We start from the raw sequence: 20,359 nt of genomic DNA on the forward strand, positions 1-20,359 counted from the left end.
CTTTTTGAACACATAAATAAGAAGTAAGTTATTCAAATATTGAAGCTAATATTTACTAATGTTTTACAGCGTGCTGTGACACTCAGTAGTCTAAATAAGCTTTCCCTAAATTGGTCACAGACAATCTGATCATCTGTTTGTCTATAAATAGGATTTAGGATGCTGTTATGTCATGATTGTGAGGGTGTTACAAATACTGCCTACAGGCTTTAGACTTTTGGCCAGATTCCTAGGGTCTTTTTCATTAGAACATGCAACACAAAACGTTTTGCAAGGGAAAACGGCAAGAAACTTTTCTTAAGTCCGAGTGTTTTAGTCCGTTTTCTTGCTTTTGTAAATCCTGATTTGTGAGGGTGGTGTGGACATCTTAGCACCCTGTTTTTCACCTAATTAGCATCTAGGAGGAGGTGCACCCCTCCCTCTGCCCCTTCCCGGCCCTGGGGGTGGTCCTCTGGCGTTTCCAGGCGGCCCCCTTGGGCCTGGGGGGCGGGTCACAGCCACTCGGGAGTTTGGTGCAGCCAATGAAACATCCTTCTGAAGGTTAACCCCCTTGACATTGACAGCTGCTCCTGGACGTTTTGCCACCTTGGGAAATGTGCTGCCCTTCTCGCTCATGTTGTCTGAAAAAGCAAAAGCGAAAAACGGGGTGTATGTACAGCTACTTATTCCACATATTATTGTGTTACAACCTGAATTCAAAATGGATCAAATATTTTTTTTTCTTACCCACCTACACATAATACCCCATAATGAAAAAGTGAAAACATGTTCTTAGATTTTTGTTTTCCATTAAAAAAATTAAATACATAAGTATTCACGCCCCTGAGTCAACGCATGTTATAATCAGTCTTTCTGGGTAGGTCTCTAAGAGCTTTGCACACCTGGACTGCACAGTATTTGCACATTATTCTTTCAAAAAGTATTCAAGCTCTGTCAAGTTGGTTGTTGATCATTGCTAGACAGACATTTTCATATCTTGCCATAGAGTTTCAAGCTGATTTAAGTCAAAACTGTAACTACGCCACTCAGAAATATTCAATGTTGTCATGGTAAGCAACTCCAGTGTATATTTGGCCTTGTGTTTTAGGTTATTGCCATGCTTAAATGTTAATTTGTCTCCCAGTGTCTGTTGGAAAGCAGACTGAACCAGGTTTTCCTATAGGATTTTGCCTGTGCTTGGCTCTATTCCATGTATTTTTATTTTTTATTTTAACTCCCTAGTCCTTGCCAATGACAAGCATACCCATAACATAATGCAGCCACCACCAAAAAATAACAAAGAAAAAAATAACAAATACATAAAATGATGTACCTTTTGTCTCTCTGTGTTTCAGAATGTCCCTTCAATTCGTAAGAGGCTGAATATATCTCATCGGAGAAAGCATCCAAGCGAGCGAAACATCTCCCCTTTGTCTCTGTATGTGTAGCCCAGCTATCTGATGCTGTCTGGTCAAAAAGAGTAGGATATTGTTGCCACCAGTAGCATTGAATGCAAGGGAAGCCAGCGAGCATGTGGCCTCCCTTGATTAAAATAGCCAATCAGCATTTAGCTAAACTGAGCGAGCTCAACTGTGAATGGTCTTGGCGCACCAAAAAAAAGTGTCATGGGAAATCCGTTTGGATTTGGCTTCACACCAATCATATTACAGACGTAAAACATCAAAAGCAAAACATCATTGACAGAAAAAAATTGAATTGTTGCATCTCGTTGTGTTGTTGTACTCTGGTGGATAGCTAGCTAGTTAAAATTGTCACTTTCCTAAATTAGCCATGAATGGAGATAGGGATTTGGACTTGTAGTTTTACTTAATTCTCCATAATGGCCAATGATTATAACGGCGATTGGGAATCAACGATAAAATCATACATTATGCCCCTGGCCTGAGAGGATAGAAGTTTAATATGTAGCTAGATGTAGTAGGCTAATGTTAACTAGCTGGCTCATCGTTGCCCATGAAGGAAAGTTAGGCTTGCGAGCAAGCATTTTAGTCAGGGAGTCTAGGAAAACACAAACTAAAAGTGTGTCCTGTATGACAGGGTAAAATACCGTTTTGGCAACATGAAGGAAAGGAGGATGGCATTGGCATTTCTCTACAAGTAGGGTGAGTCAACATGTTTTTTCTACTTATGCACACACACACACACACACACACACACACACACACACACACACACACACACACACACACACACACACACACACACACACACACACACACACACACACACACACACACACAGAAATCAGTAACATGGACAGCCACCTGATATTTAGCTTACATCAATTGGACTAAATTGTTTTGGGAATCTAGTTGTCACTGTATTAGACTAAGCATAAGTGATTTGATTGATGATGTTGAAGTTGAAATAGTGCTATTTTCTTTGCGACTTGTGATAACTCTGTTCTAAATCAATAGTTGTCTGAAAATGTCGGAGACATTAACTTGATTGACCTTCCTGTAGGCCATGTAACTGTTTGTTACATGCAATATGCATATGCATTGTGGACTCCACCTGAACGATGTTGCTCTCCGTTTTGTGATTAAACAAAGGTGTTGTTGAATTCATTCTCCCTCTGTGTCTTCTTATTGTCTCGACCTTAGGCCTATATATCACGGTGGCAAGGCATACAGTGCCTTTAGAAAGTATTCAGACCCCTTGACCTTTTCCACATTTTCTTAAGTTACAGCTTAGTCTAAAATTGCTTAAATAAATAAAAATCCTCAGCAATCTACACACAATACCCCCATAATGACAAAGTGAAAACGGGTTTTTAGAAATTTTTGCAAATTTGTAAAAAAAATAAACAGAAACAGCTTATTTATATAAGTATTCAGACACTTTGCTATGAGACTCGAAATTGAGCTCAGGTGCATCATGTTTCTACAATTTGATGGGAGTCCACCTGTGGTACACTCAATTGATTGGACATGATATGGAAAGGCACACACCTGTCTACATAAGGTCCTACAGTTGACAGTGCATGTCAGAGTAAAAACCAAGCCATGAGGTCGAAGGAATTGTCCGAAAAGCTTCGAAAGAGGATTGTGTCGAGGCACAGATCTGGGGAAGGGTACCAAAACATTTCTTCTGCATTGAAGGTGCCCAAGAACACAGTGGCCTCCATCATTCCAAAATGGAAGAAGTTTGGAACCACCAAGACTCTTCCTAGAGCTGGCCGCCCGCCCAAACTGAGCAATTGGGGGAGAAGGGCTTTGGTCAGGGAGGTGACCAAGAACCCGATGGTCACTCTGACGGGGATGGGGGAAGCTTCCAGAAGGACAACCATCTCTGCAGCACTCCACCAATCAGGTCTTTATGGTAGAGTGGCCAGACGGAAGACACTCCTCAGTAAAAGGCACATGACAGCCCGCTTGGAGTTTGCCAAAAGGCACCTAAAGACTCTCAGACCATGAGAAACAAGATTCTCTGGTCTGATGAAACCAAGATTGAACTCTTTGGCCTGAATGCCAAGTGTCACGTCTGGCACCATCCCTACGGTGAAGCATGGTGGTGACAGCATCATGCTGTGGGGATGCTTTTTAGGAACTGGGAGACTAGTCAAGATCGAGTGAAAAATGAAAGGAGCAAAGTACAGAGAGATCCTTGATGAAAATCTGCTCCAGAGTGCTCAGGACCTCAGACTGGGGTGAAGGTTCACCTTCCAACAGGACAGCAACCCTAAGCACACAGCCAAGACAACGCAGGAGTGGCTTTGGGACAAGTCTCAGAATGTCCTTGAGTGGCCCAGCCAGAGCCTGGAGTTGAACCCGATCGAACATCTCTGGAGAGACCTGAAAATAGCTGTGCAGCAACATTCCCCATCCAACCTGACAGAGCTTGAGAGGTTCTGCAGAGAAGAATGAGAGAAACTCCCCAAATACAGGTGTGCCAATCTTTTAGCGTCATACCCAAGAAGACTCAATGCTGTAATTGCTACCAAAGCTGCTTCAACAAAGTACTGAGTAAAGGGTCTGAATACTTATGTAAATGTAAAATTTCAGTTTTTATTTTTAATACATTTGTACAAATTTCTAAAAACCTGGTTTTGCTTTGTCATTATGGGGTATTGTGTGTAGATTGATGAGGGAAAAAACATGTAATCTATTTTAGAATAAGGCTGTAACGTAATAAAATGTGGAAAAAGTCAAGGGGTTTGAATACTTTCTGAAAGCACTGTATAAACTAAGGTGAGAGAGCAAATAATGGTGAGAGGGCAAAAAATGCAATTATCTGTGTTTGAAATTCACTGCTCGACTGAGAGACCTTACAGATAATTGTATGTGTCATGTATAGAGATGAGGTAATCATTCAAAAATCATGTTAAACACTATTATTGCACAGAGAGTGAGTCCATGCAACTTATTATGTGACTTGTTAAGCAGATGTTTCCTCCTGAATATATTTAGGCTTTCCAAAACAAAGGGGTTGAATACTTACTGAAGTGAGACATTTCAGCTTTTTGTTATTAATTAATTTGCTTTAAAAAATGTAAAACATAATTCCACTTTGACATTATGGGGTATTGTGTGTAGGCCAGTGACACAAAATCTCTATTTAATCCACCTTAAATTTAGGCTGTAACACAACAAAATGTGGAAAAAGTCAAGTTGTGTGAATACTTTTTGACAGCTCTTCTTCGGAGCGATATTATGATACAATTCACTCAAAACAAACGGTTTCTTCTATTGTTCTTTTTTTCCTAATGCCAAAAAAACATCCAACCACCAAGTGGTGCTGAGTGGAGATGGTAGGAAGGTAGAGTAGGCTATGTGAACTGACCTGGTGGGGGTGCTTCTTCCGTAGGAGGGGAGATTAGAGAGTGGTTGGGAAGAAGGCCAACCAGGTCATGCATCACCTGGTTGGTACTCTCCTTGTTGTTCCTCCGGTTCTTCTCCTCATCTCTAGCCTAAACACAACCACAGATTATACTGTTGGTGTTGCTGCATTCATATTTACACACCACTTCAGCATTACGTACATGCAGTTAACTTACAGTACTGAATAACATGTCATTATTCACAGTATAGGATTTAAGTCCTGAGAGACGGCAGCTCAGTTGCTCATGGTCATTTACCATTTGCATCTTCCTCTTCAGTTCCAGGTTGGCATTTTGATAGTTTTTGGAGGTCGCATTCAGATAGTAGATGGCCAACCTGAAACAGGATCACAGAACTCTTGATATGATGAGCATGTGTATGTTACTATGACCATATACGTGTTTGCTTTAGTGTGTGTGTGTGTGTGTGTGTGTGTGTGTGTGTGTGTGTGTGTGTGTGTGTGTGTGTGTGTGTGTGTGTGTGTGTGTGTGTGTGTGTGTGTGTGTGTGTACATACACCATCAGCAGCACAGCTGGTATGATCAGCCCAGGATTAGTTGCGTAGGTGAAGATATTACCAATGAACGCTGGTAGGTCCTTCTCTATAGTCTCCATGACAACATCATACATTTGCGCCCTTCCACTAGTAGACAAGAGACCAGCATTAGATGTGTGCCTAGTGTGTATGTGTGCGTGCGTGTGTGTGTGCATGAGAGACACCTGAAGGGGCCACAGTCAGAGGAGGGCGGCAGGGTCATTATGGTGTAAACCACAGGCAGAAGGCTGAGGAAGAGCACGAGGAGGAGGAGGCCCATGTAGAAGTTGTTGGATTTGGAGGCCTTGAAGACCCTCTCATGGGGAACGTTACAGCTCATCACGGCCCAGCACTGGTAGTACATCGAGGAGAGGAGACGCAGGACGTTCAGCCCTACCAGGCCAGGGGCGTAGAACGCACCCATCCTGAAACAAACACAGATACAGAAATATGTGATAAACACAACTTACAGGGTGAGTGGAAATGTGTTGATGGTTTATGTGGTGTCTCATATTTACTCACCAAATCATTCCTTGATTGAAGATTAATCCAAGCACGTTGCCGCTGATGTCAAACTCTCCATAAGACGGCTAGAATCACATATAAATATTTTAAATAGTGCAATGCATAATATAAATAATGTAAACGTAATTCTGTTCATCGTCCCCCCTTTATCTCTCCCTCTTTCTCTCTCAGTAATTAACTTCCCAGGGCAGTGTCCTGTGTCTTGGTGAATGTGAAGGATCACCTATCGTGCCAGATGTCGCTGTGTGGTATCAAGTTTACTTGTTCTCGCACATACAATAAGCAAAGAAAAACAAAGTAAAGAGCAATATAGCAGTGCTGGATTGTATTGATAGTGAGTAAGTATACCTTGTTACCATACTTCCATACATGTTATTACCACTTTATCCCATACTGTAATGTAAAGTACTACCAAAACACACACACACACAGTAGAACAGTAGTTATGTTATGCTTCGGAAGCCTAGCACGTACAAATCCAGCCTCCAGGTCCCAGCACCAGCAATAGTTGAGGAAACGCACAATCACGGCTCGCACAAAGTCACCAATGAGGATGGTCAGATATGTCACCTGGATGTCAGAGACGGTGAGCTTCACAAACTCCTAGAGGGCAGCACAGAAGGGAAACTAAACATGAAACGCCCAGCATGTCACACAGCCTCAGTCTCATCACTGGTGCACAATGACAGGAACTTTATGGGCTATCCAGGTCAGGTGGAGGAAAAACAAAAGAATAAAAAACGGTGGTCTGCCACCGCTATGTTTAGTAATAAAGGGAAAACGGAGGAAGAACACGGGTAATCCTCACTATGCCAACGTCGGTCTCCCAGCACGGCCCTCTGATGACATCAGCAGGAGGGATCTCCGGAGGGGGGATGTCAGTAGTGTTGTGGTAGGTGCTGTAGTTGGCATAGTACTCCTTCAGACCCCAGATAGTGGCATTCTTAATATACTTCTCCTGTTCCAACTGTACACATGTTAACACACAAAGACAGGTTCAGGTGAGTAAGTAAAATATACATTCATACAATATGTACGGAACACACACACACACACACACACACACACACACACACACACACACACACACACACACACACACACACACACACACACACACACACACACACACACACACAGGTGAATAAACACACAAACATGCATTTGCAGGTACATAACACTGACACATTGTCTGGTACCTTTTCGTTGACATCATCAAACAGGGCGAACAGGAAGGTGTAGAGGTTCCCAAGGAACAGGGCAAAGATGCGGCCCAGCTGCCACTTGAGGGCGATACGAGGGTGGTACTCCTCCAGCTCAGCGATAGTCTCAAAGAGAGGGGGGCACACCAGCCCCAGCAGTGACATCACAACCTCCACCTGGAAAGTAAAACACATCCAATCACCAGGATGAAGACTGAAAAAATAAATAATATAAGCATTAAATAGTGAACATACTATTATTAAATTAGTATTTCTTTATAAAGATGTATTAGCATTTATAAGCATTATAAGCATTACATTCATAAACATGTATAACATGTATCATATAATTTATAAACATGTAATAATTTTTAGTGGCTTATTCATGAAAGTTATTAAGTGTAACCAAAGTGTGGTATGATATATATATTTTATAAATGTTATAATTTTGACCATCATGACAACCCAGATAATAGCACAACAACCTACAACTGAAGAAAACAGGACAAACACCAAATGTACATTTCTGGCTCACTCCTTTTGACTAGACGAACCATAGCACAGCATCATAACAACTCAACCTGCCTCATTCTTTTCATACCAGGAGAGCGTATTCTGATCTAGTTTTGCAAAGTCCTGAGACCTCTTGACCACAAAATAGATGAGGAAGCCGCTGCCCCCCAGGCTGCAGAGAATGAAAAGATTGGCTAGAACCCGCAGGAACCTCCGCAAGTGGATGTTCTCATCCTTCTGGTTCTCCTGTTCGTCTACTATGGATTCCTACCGAGAACAGTCGATTAGTGAGAAACACAGTGGATACTATGGTTGAAGATAGTAAGTGTCTAGGCCCGTACATGTATGGATATTTGTAGAACAAATGGATATTTGTAGAACAAAGTTATGCATAAACAACAGTATCTTGTGCCAAGCTAGTGGAAGGTCGTTCTACTAGCTATGGATAGGCCTAAGTGTTAGCTGCTGCTGTGTTTACCTTAAAGCTGGTGGTGATGGAGGCATACTTGTTGTCTGCTGTCTCTGGGTTCCCAATGAGGTAATCCCAGCTGGTGAACATCTTAAAGGTGAAGGTAAACTGTCCATCATCCCCACCATCTCCTCCCTCATCCGAGTTACGGGCCATCCTGGGGGGGGGGGGTTGCTGGCATCAATATTTCAGATACTGTTTGCGTGTATGTGGATTAGTATGTATTTACTGTGTGCGTATGTGTATGTTCACGTGTGTGTGTTTTACCCACGTTCTAATGACCACCATCAGGCTGTAGCCGAAGATGCCAACACCGACCAGTAGGTAGGACAGTGGCAGTCTGAACTGGAGGAGTCCGATGGTGCGTTCGTCATTATAGTAGCCATAGAACATAATAGAGTACTTGCAGTAGCCCTGGTGAAATTAAGAAAAATAATCATGTTCATATGCAAGTCATTCATCCGAAATTAAGCTGACAGTGACAAGTACAATTGATGTACTGAAAATGTGTAACACTTTAAAGGACCCCCCCATAACAAGTTGCCGCCACTATTTCGATGCCATTTCCTGTCCGAAGAATAACGAAGGCTACATACACATATTCACAAATTGAAATATACATATTCATTGATTTGACAGGCTACAATAGCTTTGCTCATAATCATTCATGCCGCAAATGACATATAACATGTAGCTAACTCTAACTATAAGTTCGTTGAATTTTCTTTTGCGGGTTCCTTTGCATTATCTGAATAGACACTTGTGGGTTCTAGCTATCATTACACCAATCAAAGGATTCATCTTCGGGGGAGGAGGGGTGAAGACATCAAAACTATGAAATAATACATATGGAATCATGTAGTAACCAAAAAAGTGTTAAACAAATCAAAATATATTTTATATTTTAGATTCTTCAAAGTAGCCACGCTTGGCCTTGATGACAGCTTTTCACACTCTTGGCATTCTCTCAACCAGCTTCACCCGGAATGATTTTTCAACAGTCTTGAAGGAGTTCCCACATATGCTGAGCACTTGTTGGCTGCTTTTCCTTCACTCTGCGGTATAACTCATCCCAAACCATCTCAATTGGGTTGAGGTCGGGTGATTGTGGAGGCCAGGTCATCTGACACAACACTCCATCACTCTCCTTCTTGCTCAAATAGCCCTTACACATCCTGGAGGTGTGTTGGTCATTGTCCAGTTGAAAAACAAATGATAGTCCCATTAAGCGTAAACCAGATGGGATGGCGTATTACTGCAGAATGCTGTTGTAGCCATGCTGGTTAAGTGTGCCTTGAATTCTAAATAAATCACTGACAGTGTCACCAGAAAAGCACCCCCACACCATCACACCTCCTCCTCCATGCTTCACGGTGGGAACCACACATGCGGAGATCATCCGTTCACCTACTCTGTGTCTCACAAAGACACGCCGGTTGGAACCAAATATCTCAAATTTGGACTCATCAGACCAAAGGACAGATTTCCACCGGTCTAATGTCCATTGTTCGTGTTTCTTGGCCCAAGCAAGTCTCTTCTTCTTATTGGTGTCCTTTAGTAGTGGTTTCTTTGCAGCAATTCGACCATGAAGGCCTGATTGTCACGAATCCCGCTTCCTGAGTCTGTTTTTGCCTGTGTTCTGTCCTGGAGTGTTCCGGTGTCCTGGAACGCACCCTGTCTGGTTGCCGGGCGACGTAGCTGGTTGGGAGATCTCTGATTTACCGCACCTGTTTCCAATCCGCTATCTGCACACCTGGTCCTGATCATCACCCCTCCACTTCATAAGCACTGACCTGACATCCATTCCCTGCCGGATCGTTAGCCATGAACAGTATGTCGTGCCAGCGTATCAGCCTCCATTTTGATAGAGTTTGTTTTGTTGTTTTGTACGTCTTGCTTGCCTTGAACTTACCTCCGTTCTCTCTGTCTACAGTCATTTCCCCGGAACACTCATTCCATCCCTACCTGGTCGTCGGTGGCTTCTGTTACTCCCTTGGATCTGCCAATTCAATCCCATCAACTCAACTCCGCTGCCCGCTCCGCTACCTGGATCTTTCTATCTCTACACTTAAACTTGTAAATAAATACTCACCTTCGTCTTACTCTCCTTGTCCTGGTCTGCTTCTGGGTTCTACATTAGAAAACCGTGACACTGATTCATTCAGACTCCTCTGAACAGTTGATGTTGTGATGTGACTGTTACTTGAACTCTGTGAAGCATTTATTTGGGCTGCAATCTGAGGTGCTGTTAAAACTTCTTATGGCTGCAATCCCGTTAACGGGATCGATATGACAACAGCAGGGCGCCAAATTCAAACAACAGAAATCTCATAATTAAAATTCCTCAAACATACATGTATCTTATACCATTTTAAAGGTAATCTTGTTGTTAATCCCACCAAAGTGTCCGATTTCGAATAGGCTTTTCAGCGAAAGCACCACAAACGATTATGTTAGGTCACCACCAACTCACAGCCAAAGAGAGGAGTCACAAAAAGCACAAATAGAGATAAAATTAATCACTAACCTTTGATGATCTTCATCAGATGACACATATGACTTCATGTTACACAATACATATGTCTTGTTCGATTAAGTTCATATTTATATCCAAAAAACCTCCGTTTACATTGGCGCCATGTTCAGAAATGCCTCCAAAATATCCGGAGAAATTGCAGAGAGCCATGTCAAATAACAGAAATACTCATCATAAACTTTGATGAAAGATACATGTTTTACATAGAATTAAAGATACACTTGTTCTTAATGCAACCACTGTGTCAGATTTCAAAAAGCTTTACGGCAAAACACAATATTCAATCATCTGAAAACAGCGTTCAGCCACAAAAGCAAGCCATACAGTTACCCGCCAAATTATGCAGTCAACAAAACTCATAAAAAGCATTATAAATCTTCACTTACCTTTGCTGATCTTCGTCGGAATGCACTCCCAGGACTCCCACTTCCACAAGAAATGTTCGTTTTTTTCGGTAATGTCCATCATTTATGTCCAAATAGCTATTTTTGTAGCATGTTTGGTAAACAAATCCAAGTCAGGGAAGCGCGTTCACTAAAACTTGACGAAATGTCCAAAAGTTCCGTAACAGTCCGTAGAAACATGTCAAACGATGTATTGAATCAATCTTTAGAATGTTTTTAACATAAATCTTGAATAACGTTCCAACCGGAGAATTACATTGACTTCAGATGAGCGATGGAGCAGAGCTCCCTCTCATGTGAACGGTCAAAGAATGGTCAAAGAATGGTCACCTCATGGCAGACCTGACTAATTCCCCTCTCATTCGGCCCCCCTTCACAGTAGAGGCATCAGACAAGGTTCTACAGACTGTTGACATCTAGTGGAAGCCGTAGGAAATGCAAACTCATCCATATCTCGCTGTGATTTCAATGGGATCTGGGTTGAAAATCGACCAGCCTCAGAATTTCCACTTCCTGTTTGGATTTTTTCTCAGGTTTTTGCCTGCCATATGAGTTCTCTTATACTCACAGACATAATTCAAACAGTTTTAGAAACTTCAGATTGTTTTCTATCCAATACTAATAATACTATGCATATATTAGCAACTATGACTGAGGAGCAGGCCGTTTACTCTGGGCACCTTTGTGCACCTTTCATCCAAGCTACTCAATAGTGCCCCTGCAGCCATAAGAAGTTAACTCTAGTGAACGTATCCTCTGCAGCAGAGGTAACTCTGGGTCTTCCTTTCCTGTGGCGGTCCTCATGAGAGACAGTTTCATCATAGCTCTTGATGGTTTTTGTGACTGCACTTGAAGAAACCTTCAAAGTTCTTGAAAATATCCGGATTGAATGACCTTCATGTCTTAAAGTAATGATGGACTGTCGTTTATCTTTGCTTATTTGAGCTGTTCTTGCCATAATATGAACTTGGTCTTTTACCAAATAGGGCTATCTTCTGTATACCACCCTAGCTTGTCACAACACAACTGATTGGCTCAAACGCATTAAGATGGAAAGAAATTCTACAAATGAACTTTTAGCAAGGCACACCTGATAAGTGAAATGCATTCCAGGTGACTACCTCATGAAGCTGGTTGAGAAAATGCCAAGAGTGTGCAAAGCTGTCATCGAGGCATTGGGTGGCTACTTTGAATAATAACTAATATCAAATATATTTTGATTTGTTTAACACATTTTTGGTTACTGCATGATTCCATATGTGTTATTTCATAGTTTTGATGGCTTCACTATTATTCTAAAATGTAGAAAATTGTAAAAATAATTAAAACCCTTGAATGAGTAAACTGTGTCCAAACTTTTGACTGGTTCTGTATATATAACCATTTTATAAATGGTATTATATGTATATATTTGTTTTGTTTTGTTTTTTAAATAGACCACCAAATAAAAGTGAAAATTGACAAATTATTCAATGGATTATGATAATTTTCTGAAAAAAGATTTTAAAAAGTAGACTTGCAAAAACATACATTTGCACCGCCTATTTTAATTTGCTCCATAGCTCAGGCAGCCAAGTGGACACAAGGCTATTTGGCTCATCTCAGGCGCGAAGAGGAATAACTCAGCTGTTTCTGATTAATAAATAATGCCACGCTGGTGGGTGGTAACATTCAAGTAAAACCCAGCCCTGAAACTAAACGTAGGCTGAAAATAATTTGATTGTCATATAGGATTTGCACGAAGTTGGCAGTTCGGATTTGTCACTTCAAGCCCGAATATATAATACTTTGACTAAAATGATGACTTATTGACTTAAATCGCTGTGCAACATCATGGGTAAGCTCTGGCCATCGTCTTTCAGCTTGAAAAAGTGGATTTCTACTGGTGTGGGCGTTTAGTTACAATGCAGGTACAATGCAATATGATGCTGTTATTCATGAACATGTATGACCCCTAATGTCTTAAATTCTACTTTTTACCCTTTTTTTTACCAGTAATTTAAAAGTACTGTATGACATCACATTTTATGTATGTTTGTTTCATATGTACAATCATATGAAATAAACCTGAACCTTAAGTAAACAAAACAAGGTGCTTTAAATATGGCATCACTCCAAAGATCCTCACTCCAAAATCAAGGAGGACGGAGTAGTCCATGGCTTTGGCCTGCTGCGCTCTGGGAACAGTTTTCCTGGGTATAGACCCATACGGAAGACCCATCATCACCTCCGGACAGAAAGAAAGGAAAAATGAAAGGGAAGTGGGGAAAAGACTGTAAGAATGAGACAGTGAGTCCCTCCTTCGATATCTCTCCATATGCTGACCAAATGTACTGCAAATATTTTGCAAGACAATGGACTATGTGCTTAAGGTAAAAAGCTGCTCACCTCTGGGAGAACAACAAGCCCAAACATTAACCCAAACAGGACCAGGTTTAGACCGTACATCCACCGCAAGAAGATGAAGTAGGAAGCCACAGATGACCCAAAGTGACCTGAGGGTTAGAGTTCAAACTCCAAAAGTTACATAATGATTAGACAGAACTACATTACATGAACAAGACAGAAACTCATAGCTTTAAATAATGATACCCACTCTCAACCTCTTTAATCTTTCTTTCCCATGGAATACAGGCTGTTTTGAAATTGTCAAAGTCACGGTTGAACTTGATCATTTTCTGAAACGAAAAAGGTTAAGAGAGAATATTTGAAAATAAAAGTTTATCACAGAAGTACTGTGTAGTTCCTGATGAGAAAAAATCATGAAGATTATGGTGCACTTATGATTTAACCCTTAGCCTACAATCTCTGTGCTCCAGCGGAAATCAAATGAACATAATAAAAAAATCCCCATCAAAATCCGTCTCTTTAAGCTAGAGATATCAGTTTTTGCATGGGCTGCGTCTCAATCCACCACATCTGCCGATATAACCGTTCCGCATCTTCAGTGAAAGGTGGCAGAGATAAAGTGGTGTTTGTCAGACCATGTGACATCCCTAAACTTCAGAACATACTTCCTTTTGATTATTTTTTTGCAATGTTTCATCCAATATATATATATATATATTTTTTTTTTAATAAAACCCCGAAATAAATAGCTAAATGATCTTTGGTATAACCATCTTAAAACAATTCCATATGTTAGCGTAGACCCCCTGTCCCCCCTTCCCGCATCCCTGTCCCCTGGTTTAGACAGGGCTTAGACTCTAGAGGGTTAAATGTGTATTTTACATGCCATGTCAAATAACATCAAATAACAGGTGTAGACCTTACAGTAAAATTACTTACAAGCCCTTAACCAACAATGCAGTTTTAAGAAAAATAAGTGTTAAGTAAATAATAGATAAGTAAAAAACTAAATAGCAAATAATTAAAGAGCCGCAGTAAAATAACAGTAGTGAGGATATATACAAGGTGTACTGGTACAGAGTCAATGTGCAGGGGCACAGGTTAGTCCAGGTAATTGAGGTAATATGTACATGTAAGTAAAGTTAAAGTGACTATGCATAGATAATAAACAGAGAGTAGCAGCAGCGTATAAAGTGGGGGGGGGGCGGGGGCAATGCAAATAGTCTGGGTAGCCATTTGATTAGCTGTTCAGGAGTCTCATGGCTTGGGGATAGAAGCTGTTAAGAAGCCTTTTGTACCTAGACTTGGCTCTCCAGTACCGCTTGCAGTGCGGTAGTAGAGAGAACAGTCTGTGACTAGGGTGGCTGGAGTCTTTGACCATTTTTAGGGCCTTCCCCTGACACCTCCTGGTATAGAGGTCCTGGATGGCAGGAAACTTGGCCCCGGTGATGTACTGGGCAATAAGCACTACCCTCTGTAGTGCCTTGCGGCCGGAGGCCGATCAGTTGCCATACCAGGCGGTGATGCAACGAGTTAGGATGCTCTCAATGGTGCAGCTGTATAACTTTTTGAGGATCTGAGGACCCATGTCAAATCAGTTCATTCTCCTGAGGGGAAATAGGCTTTGTCGTGCCCTCTTCACGACTGTCTTGGTGTGTTTGGACCATGTTAGTTTGTTGGTGATTTGGACACCAAGGAACTTGAAGCTCTCAACCTGCTCCACAACAGCCCCTTCGATGAGAATGGGGGGGTGCTCAGTCCTCTTTTTCCTGTAGTCCACAATCATCTCCTTTGTCTTGATCACGTTGAGGGAGAGGTTGTTATCCTGGCATCACACGGCCAGGTCTCTGACCTCCTCCCTATAGGCTGTCTCATTGTTGTCGGTGATCAGGCCTACCACTGTTGTGTCATCGGCAAACTTAATGACGCTGATGATGGAGTCGTGCCTACAGCAGAGGACTGAGCATGCACCCCTGAGGGGTCCCCGTGTTGAGGATCAGCGTGGCAGATGTGTTGTTTTTTATTTTTATTTTTTATTTAACCTTTATTTAACTTGGCAAGCCAGTTAAGAACAAATTCTTATTTACAATGACGGCCTACCGGGGAACAGTGGGTTAACTGCCTTGTTCAGGGGCAGAATGACAGATTTCTACTTTGTCAGCTCGGGGATTCGAGCCAGCAACCTTTCAGTTACTGGCCCAACGCTCTAATCACAAGGTTACCTATCCTTACCACCTGGGGGAGGCCAATCAGGAAGTCCAGGATCCAGTTTCAGAGGGAGCTGTTTAGTCCTTAGCTTAGTGATGAGCTTTGAGGGCACTATGGTGTTGAACACTGAGCTGTAGTCAATGAATAGTATTCTCACATAGGTGTTCCTTTTGTCCAGGTGGGAAAGGGCAGTGTGGAGTGGAATAAAGATTGCATCATCTGTGGATCTGTTGGGGCGGTATGCAAATTGGAGTGGGTCTAGGGTTTCTGGGATAATGTTGTTGATGTGAGCCATGACCAGCCTTTCAAATCACTCCATGGCTACAGAAGTGAGTGCTACGGGTTGGTAGTCATTTAGTCAGGTTACCTTAGTGTTCTTGGGGACAGGGACTATGGTGGTCTGCTTGAAACATGTTGGTATTACAGACTCAGTCAGGGACAGGTTGAAAATGTCAGTGAAGACACTTGCCAGTTGGTCAGCTCATGCTCGGAGTTCACGTCCTGGTAATCTGTCTGGCCCTGCGGCCTTGTGAATGTTGACCTGTTTAAAGGATTTACTCACATCGGCTATGGAGAGCGTGATCACACAGTCATCCGGAACAGCTGATGCTCTCATGCACGCTTCAGTGTTGCTTGCCTCGAAGCGAGCATAGAAGTAATTTAGCTCGTCTAGTAGGCTCGTGTCACTGGGCAGCTAACTTAAGTCTTAACATATTGAAGTTATACATGCATAATTTGTTTGAATTATTCATAATGATTCAGTAGGACATAACTAATCTTTAAGACTGTGGACTCAGTTGTAAAGTTAACACTTGGCCTAGGAAAAGTTACCTTAGCCATTATGACTTTGTAGGCGTAGAGCTTCCTCCCTTTGCCCTTTCCCAGAGCCCCCTCAAACTTCTCCACAAACGCCTGGCATTCCCTACAATTCAAACCCACAAAAAAGAATGACCATCAACCAACAAAAAGTATCAATCACTGGTTTGATAAACCACCCACCAATAAATCAGTGAGAAGCTGGTCATCAAACATCAATCAGCAAAGCCAATGCACAAAACTCGTAAATAGTTCAAAGGGTAATGGACAATCTATCTACTTTGTCGTTCCATAAAGTAATTAAAGTATTTCACAAAATAAATCGACATTTGATCAGGCAATGTAGCATCAAAGACACAATTATATTTTAATTTAATTTAAAAATAAATAAGATGACATCACAAGTAATACATTAGTTATTGTGTAAGCCTTAAGGAATGTGTAAAGTACTGTAGTTATAGAAAAAAGAGAAAACAGCACAGCAAGAGCAAGTCCCTATGTGAAGGCAATCAGCCAATGGGAAATCAGTGGAGGATGACATATGATGGTGGCCATTTTGTTTACTTGAGGAGTTTAAGCCTCCTCTTCATGCGCCACGGTTTGTTCCTTAGAGTGGCTATCAGCTTCTTCTTCTCCTCCACCTCTTCCTTCTGAGCAGCAATCTCCCCCTCTGACAGAGAATCCTCGTCCCCTGACTCGCCCGAAGAAGAAGAGCTATCAGAAGAAAGAGCTGTTACCAGGGCCAGGGGTCAAGTCAGGGTCAACCATGTGTCAACCAGGGTAGAGTTATAGTTCCGGTCAGACTGTCTTTGCTAAGAGTGGGCAGTGTGGCCAGAGGCTTTACACAGTGCCCAATTATCATGGTACAAACTTTGAACTTGTCATATTATGTTGAAAAACATCTGGCAGACCAACAGAAAATACAAAAAGAGAACATTGCTTTGGCAATGTAAGCATATGTTTCCCATGCCAATAAAGCCCTTAAATGTAATTGAATTGACACTATTTTTCAGATGTTGCCCTACCAGAGTTACACAGTATTGTTGAAACTCACATCCATGAGCTTCACTACTGACATTTGGACCAGCGATGTCAGCCCCATGAGCATTATGATTCTGACAGCACAGTGGGTCAACGAGGATTTTGTACTGAGGAAAGCCGTATTGCATGCTCAAGAATGTGTTGGTTCTCGTACCGCTGCTGCCATTTCCATGGCATTTGAGAACATGTTTGAAACTTGGAAAAATTAACACTCCTAACTCCATTCGAACAACTGACTCGAGAACTAAGCTCAACTGTGTCTGCAACAGACGTGATATCCTCTGTCATGGCATTGAAACGCCTGCTCAACAAACTGCCGACAGACCGTGGGGTTAAAACTTACAAAAGTACTCGAGGCTGTGAACAAGCGATTCGGTGGCATTCTCTCTGAGCCTCTCTACTGTGTCACCGCCATGCTCGATGCTAGGTACAAGGACAGTTACTTCGATGCAGACAAGAAACAGAGTTTACGTGAAATGTTAAATACACAGCTGGACAAGATGGAAATGGACACAGTGACAGTGCGCACCGAGGAGGATAGGCCACGGACAGACAGAGCTGAAACTTCACTGCCCCACAGTGACTGTACGTACATACCCCAACCAGAAGCCATGGATTACAAGAAACATTCACACTGAGCTATAGGGTAGAGCTGCCGCTTTCAAGGAGCGGCACTCTAACCCGGAAGCTTATAAGAAATCCCGCTATGCCCTCCAACAAACCATCAAACAGGCAAAGCGTTAATACAGGACTAAGATTGAATCGTACTACACTGGCTCTAACGTTCGTCGGATGTGGCAGGGCTTGAAACTATTATAGACTACAAAGGGAAGCACAGCCGACAGCTGCCCAGTGACACGAGCCTACCAGACGAGCTAAATACCTTCTATGCTCACTTCGATGCAAGTAACACTGAAACATGCATGAGAGCATCAACTGTTCTGGATGACTGTGTGATCACGTTCTCCGCAGCCGATCTGAGTAAGACCTTTAAACAGGTCAACATTCACAAGGCTGATAGGCCAGAGGGATTACCAGGACGTGTACTGCGAGCATGCGCCCGACCAACTGGAAAGTGTCTTCACTGACATTTTCAACCTCTCTCTATCTGAGTCTGTAATACCAACATGTTTCAAGCAGACCACCATAGTCCCTGTGCTCAAGAACACTAAGGTAACCTGCCTAAATGACTACCGACCCGTAGCACTCATGTCTGTAGCCATGAAATGCTTTGAAAGGCTGGTCATGGCTCACATCAACACCATTATCCCAGAAACCCTAGACCCACTCCAATTTGCATACCGCACCAACAGATCCACAGATGATGCAATCTCTATTGCACTCCACACTGCCCTTTCCCACCTAGACAAAAGGAACACCTATGTGAGAATGATATTCATTGACTACAACTCACCATTCAACACCATTGTGCCCTCAAAACTCATCACTAATCTAAGGACCCTGGGACTAAACAGCTCCCTCTGCAACTGGATCCTAGACTTCCTGATCGGCCGCCCCCAGGTGGTAAGGGTAGGTAACAACACATCCTGCACACTGATCCTCAACATGGGGGCCCCTCAGGGGTGCGTGCTCAGTCCCCTCCTGTACTCCCTGTTCACTTATGACTGCACGGCCAGGCACAACTCCAACACCATCATTAAGTTTGCTGATGACACAGAAATGGTAGGCCTGATCACTGACAACAATGAGACAACCTATAGGGAGGAGGTTTGGCATCAACAGCAAACTAACATGTTCCAAGCACACCAAGACAGTTGTGAAGAGGGCACGACAAAACCTACTCCCTCTCAGGACACTGAAAAGATTTGACATGGATCCTCAGATCCTCAAAATGTTTTCCAGCTGCTCCATCGAGAGCATCCTGACGGGTTGCATCACTGCCTGGTATGGCAACTGCTCGGCCTCCGACCACAAGGCACTACAGAGGGTAGTGCGTACATCAAGTTTCCTGCCATCCAGGACCTCTATACCAGGAGGTGTCAGAGGAATGACCTAAAAATGGTTAAAAAAAACTCCAGCCACCCTAGTCATAAACTGTTCTCTCTGCTACCGCACGGCAAGCGGTACCGGAGCGCCAAGTCTAGGTCCAAGAGGCTTCTAAACAGCTTCTACCCCCAAGCCATAAGACTCCTGAACAGCTAATCAAATGGCTACCCAGACTATTTGCCCCCCCCCCCCCCCCCCCCCTACTCTGCTGCTACTCTCTGTTATCTATGCATAGCCACTTTAACAACCCTACCTGCATGTACATAATTATCTCAATTACCTCGACACCGGTGCCCCCGCACATTGACACATTGACTCTGTACCGGTACCCCCTGTATATAGCCCCGCTAATTTTATTCACTGCTGCTCTTTAATTATTAGTTTTTCTTATCTTACTTTTTTCTTAATTTTAATTTTTTAGGTATTTTCTTAAAACTGCATTGTTGGTTAAGGGCTTGTAAGTAAGCATTTCACTGTAAGGTCTACACCTGTTGTATTCGGCGCATGTGACAAATACAATTTGATTTGATTTGATAATGAAATCCTGGTTGAGAATGAAACGACTGAACAAATGAACAATGAAACAGCACAACAAGTGAAAGAAATAGGTTTTGATAATGTTTTACTGCTAATGATGACATATGTAAATGCCAACAAAATAACTTTTTGGTCAGTGTGGTGTGTGTGTGTGTGTGTAACCTTTATTTAACTAGGCATGTCAGAACTTCTTAGGGCTAGGGTCCTTTTTTCAGAATATCCGCCTGACTGACGTGCCCAAAATAAACTGCCTGTTACTCAGGCACAGAAGCCAGGATATGCAAATAATTGGTACCATTGGATAGAAATGTTAAAATAATGTATGAGACTATAACACAATTGATATGGTAGGAGAAAATCCAAAGATAAACCAAACAGAATTCTTTCTATTTTTTAGA

At 42.3% G+C, this 20,359-nt stretch overlaps 1 protein-coding gene across 1 annotated transcript in view; it reads right to left on the reverse strand.

The window, feature by feature from the left end:
• Window positions 1-390: 390 nt before the first annotated feature.
• Window positions 391-20,359, reverse strand: part of LOC120050690 (transmembrane channel-like protein 2-B) — a 47,082-nt gene continuing 27,113 nt past the window's right edge. Inside the window, exons 5-19 of the mRNA XM_038997267.1 lie at window positions 16,941-17,090; window positions 16,392-16,482; window positions 13,132-13,230; window positions 8,335-8,477; window positions 8,073-8,220; window positions 7,667-7,861; window positions 7,079-7,258; window positions 6,688-6,846; window positions 6,354-6,482; window positions 5,877-5,944; window positions 5,540-5,779; window positions 5,337-5,462; window positions 5,078-5,156; window positions 4,783-4,909; window positions 391-620 (exon numbers count right to left, since the gene is read on the reverse strand). Of these exons, the coding sequence (XP_038853195.1) occupies window positions 391-620; window positions 4,783-4,909; window positions 5,078-5,156; window positions 5,337-5,462; window positions 5,540-5,779; window positions 5,877-5,944; window positions 6,354-6,482; window positions 6,688-6,846; window positions 7,079-7,258; window positions 7,667-7,861; window positions 8,073-8,220; window positions 8,335-8,477; window positions 13,132-13,230; window positions 16,392-16,482; window positions 16,941-17,090 (2,164 nt within the window). The remainder of the gene's footprint in view (window positions 621-4,782; window positions 4,910-5,077; window positions 5,157-5,336; window positions 5,463-5,539; window positions 5,780-5,876; window positions 5,945-6,353; window positions 6,483-6,687; window positions 6,847-7,078; window positions 7,259-7,666; window positions 7,862-8,072; window positions 8,221-8,334; window positions 8,478-13,131; window positions 13,231-16,391; window positions 16,483-16,940; window positions 17,091-20,359) is intronic.

Source organism: Salvelinus namaycush, chromosome 1 (genome assembly GCF_016432855.1).
Source record: "Salvelinus namaycush isolate Seneca chromosome 1, SaNama_1.0, whole genome shotgun sequence".
Classification (NCBI taxonomy): domain Eukaryota; kingdom Metazoa; phylum Chordata; class Actinopteri; order Salmoniformes; family Salmonidae; genus Salvelinus; species Salvelinus namaycush.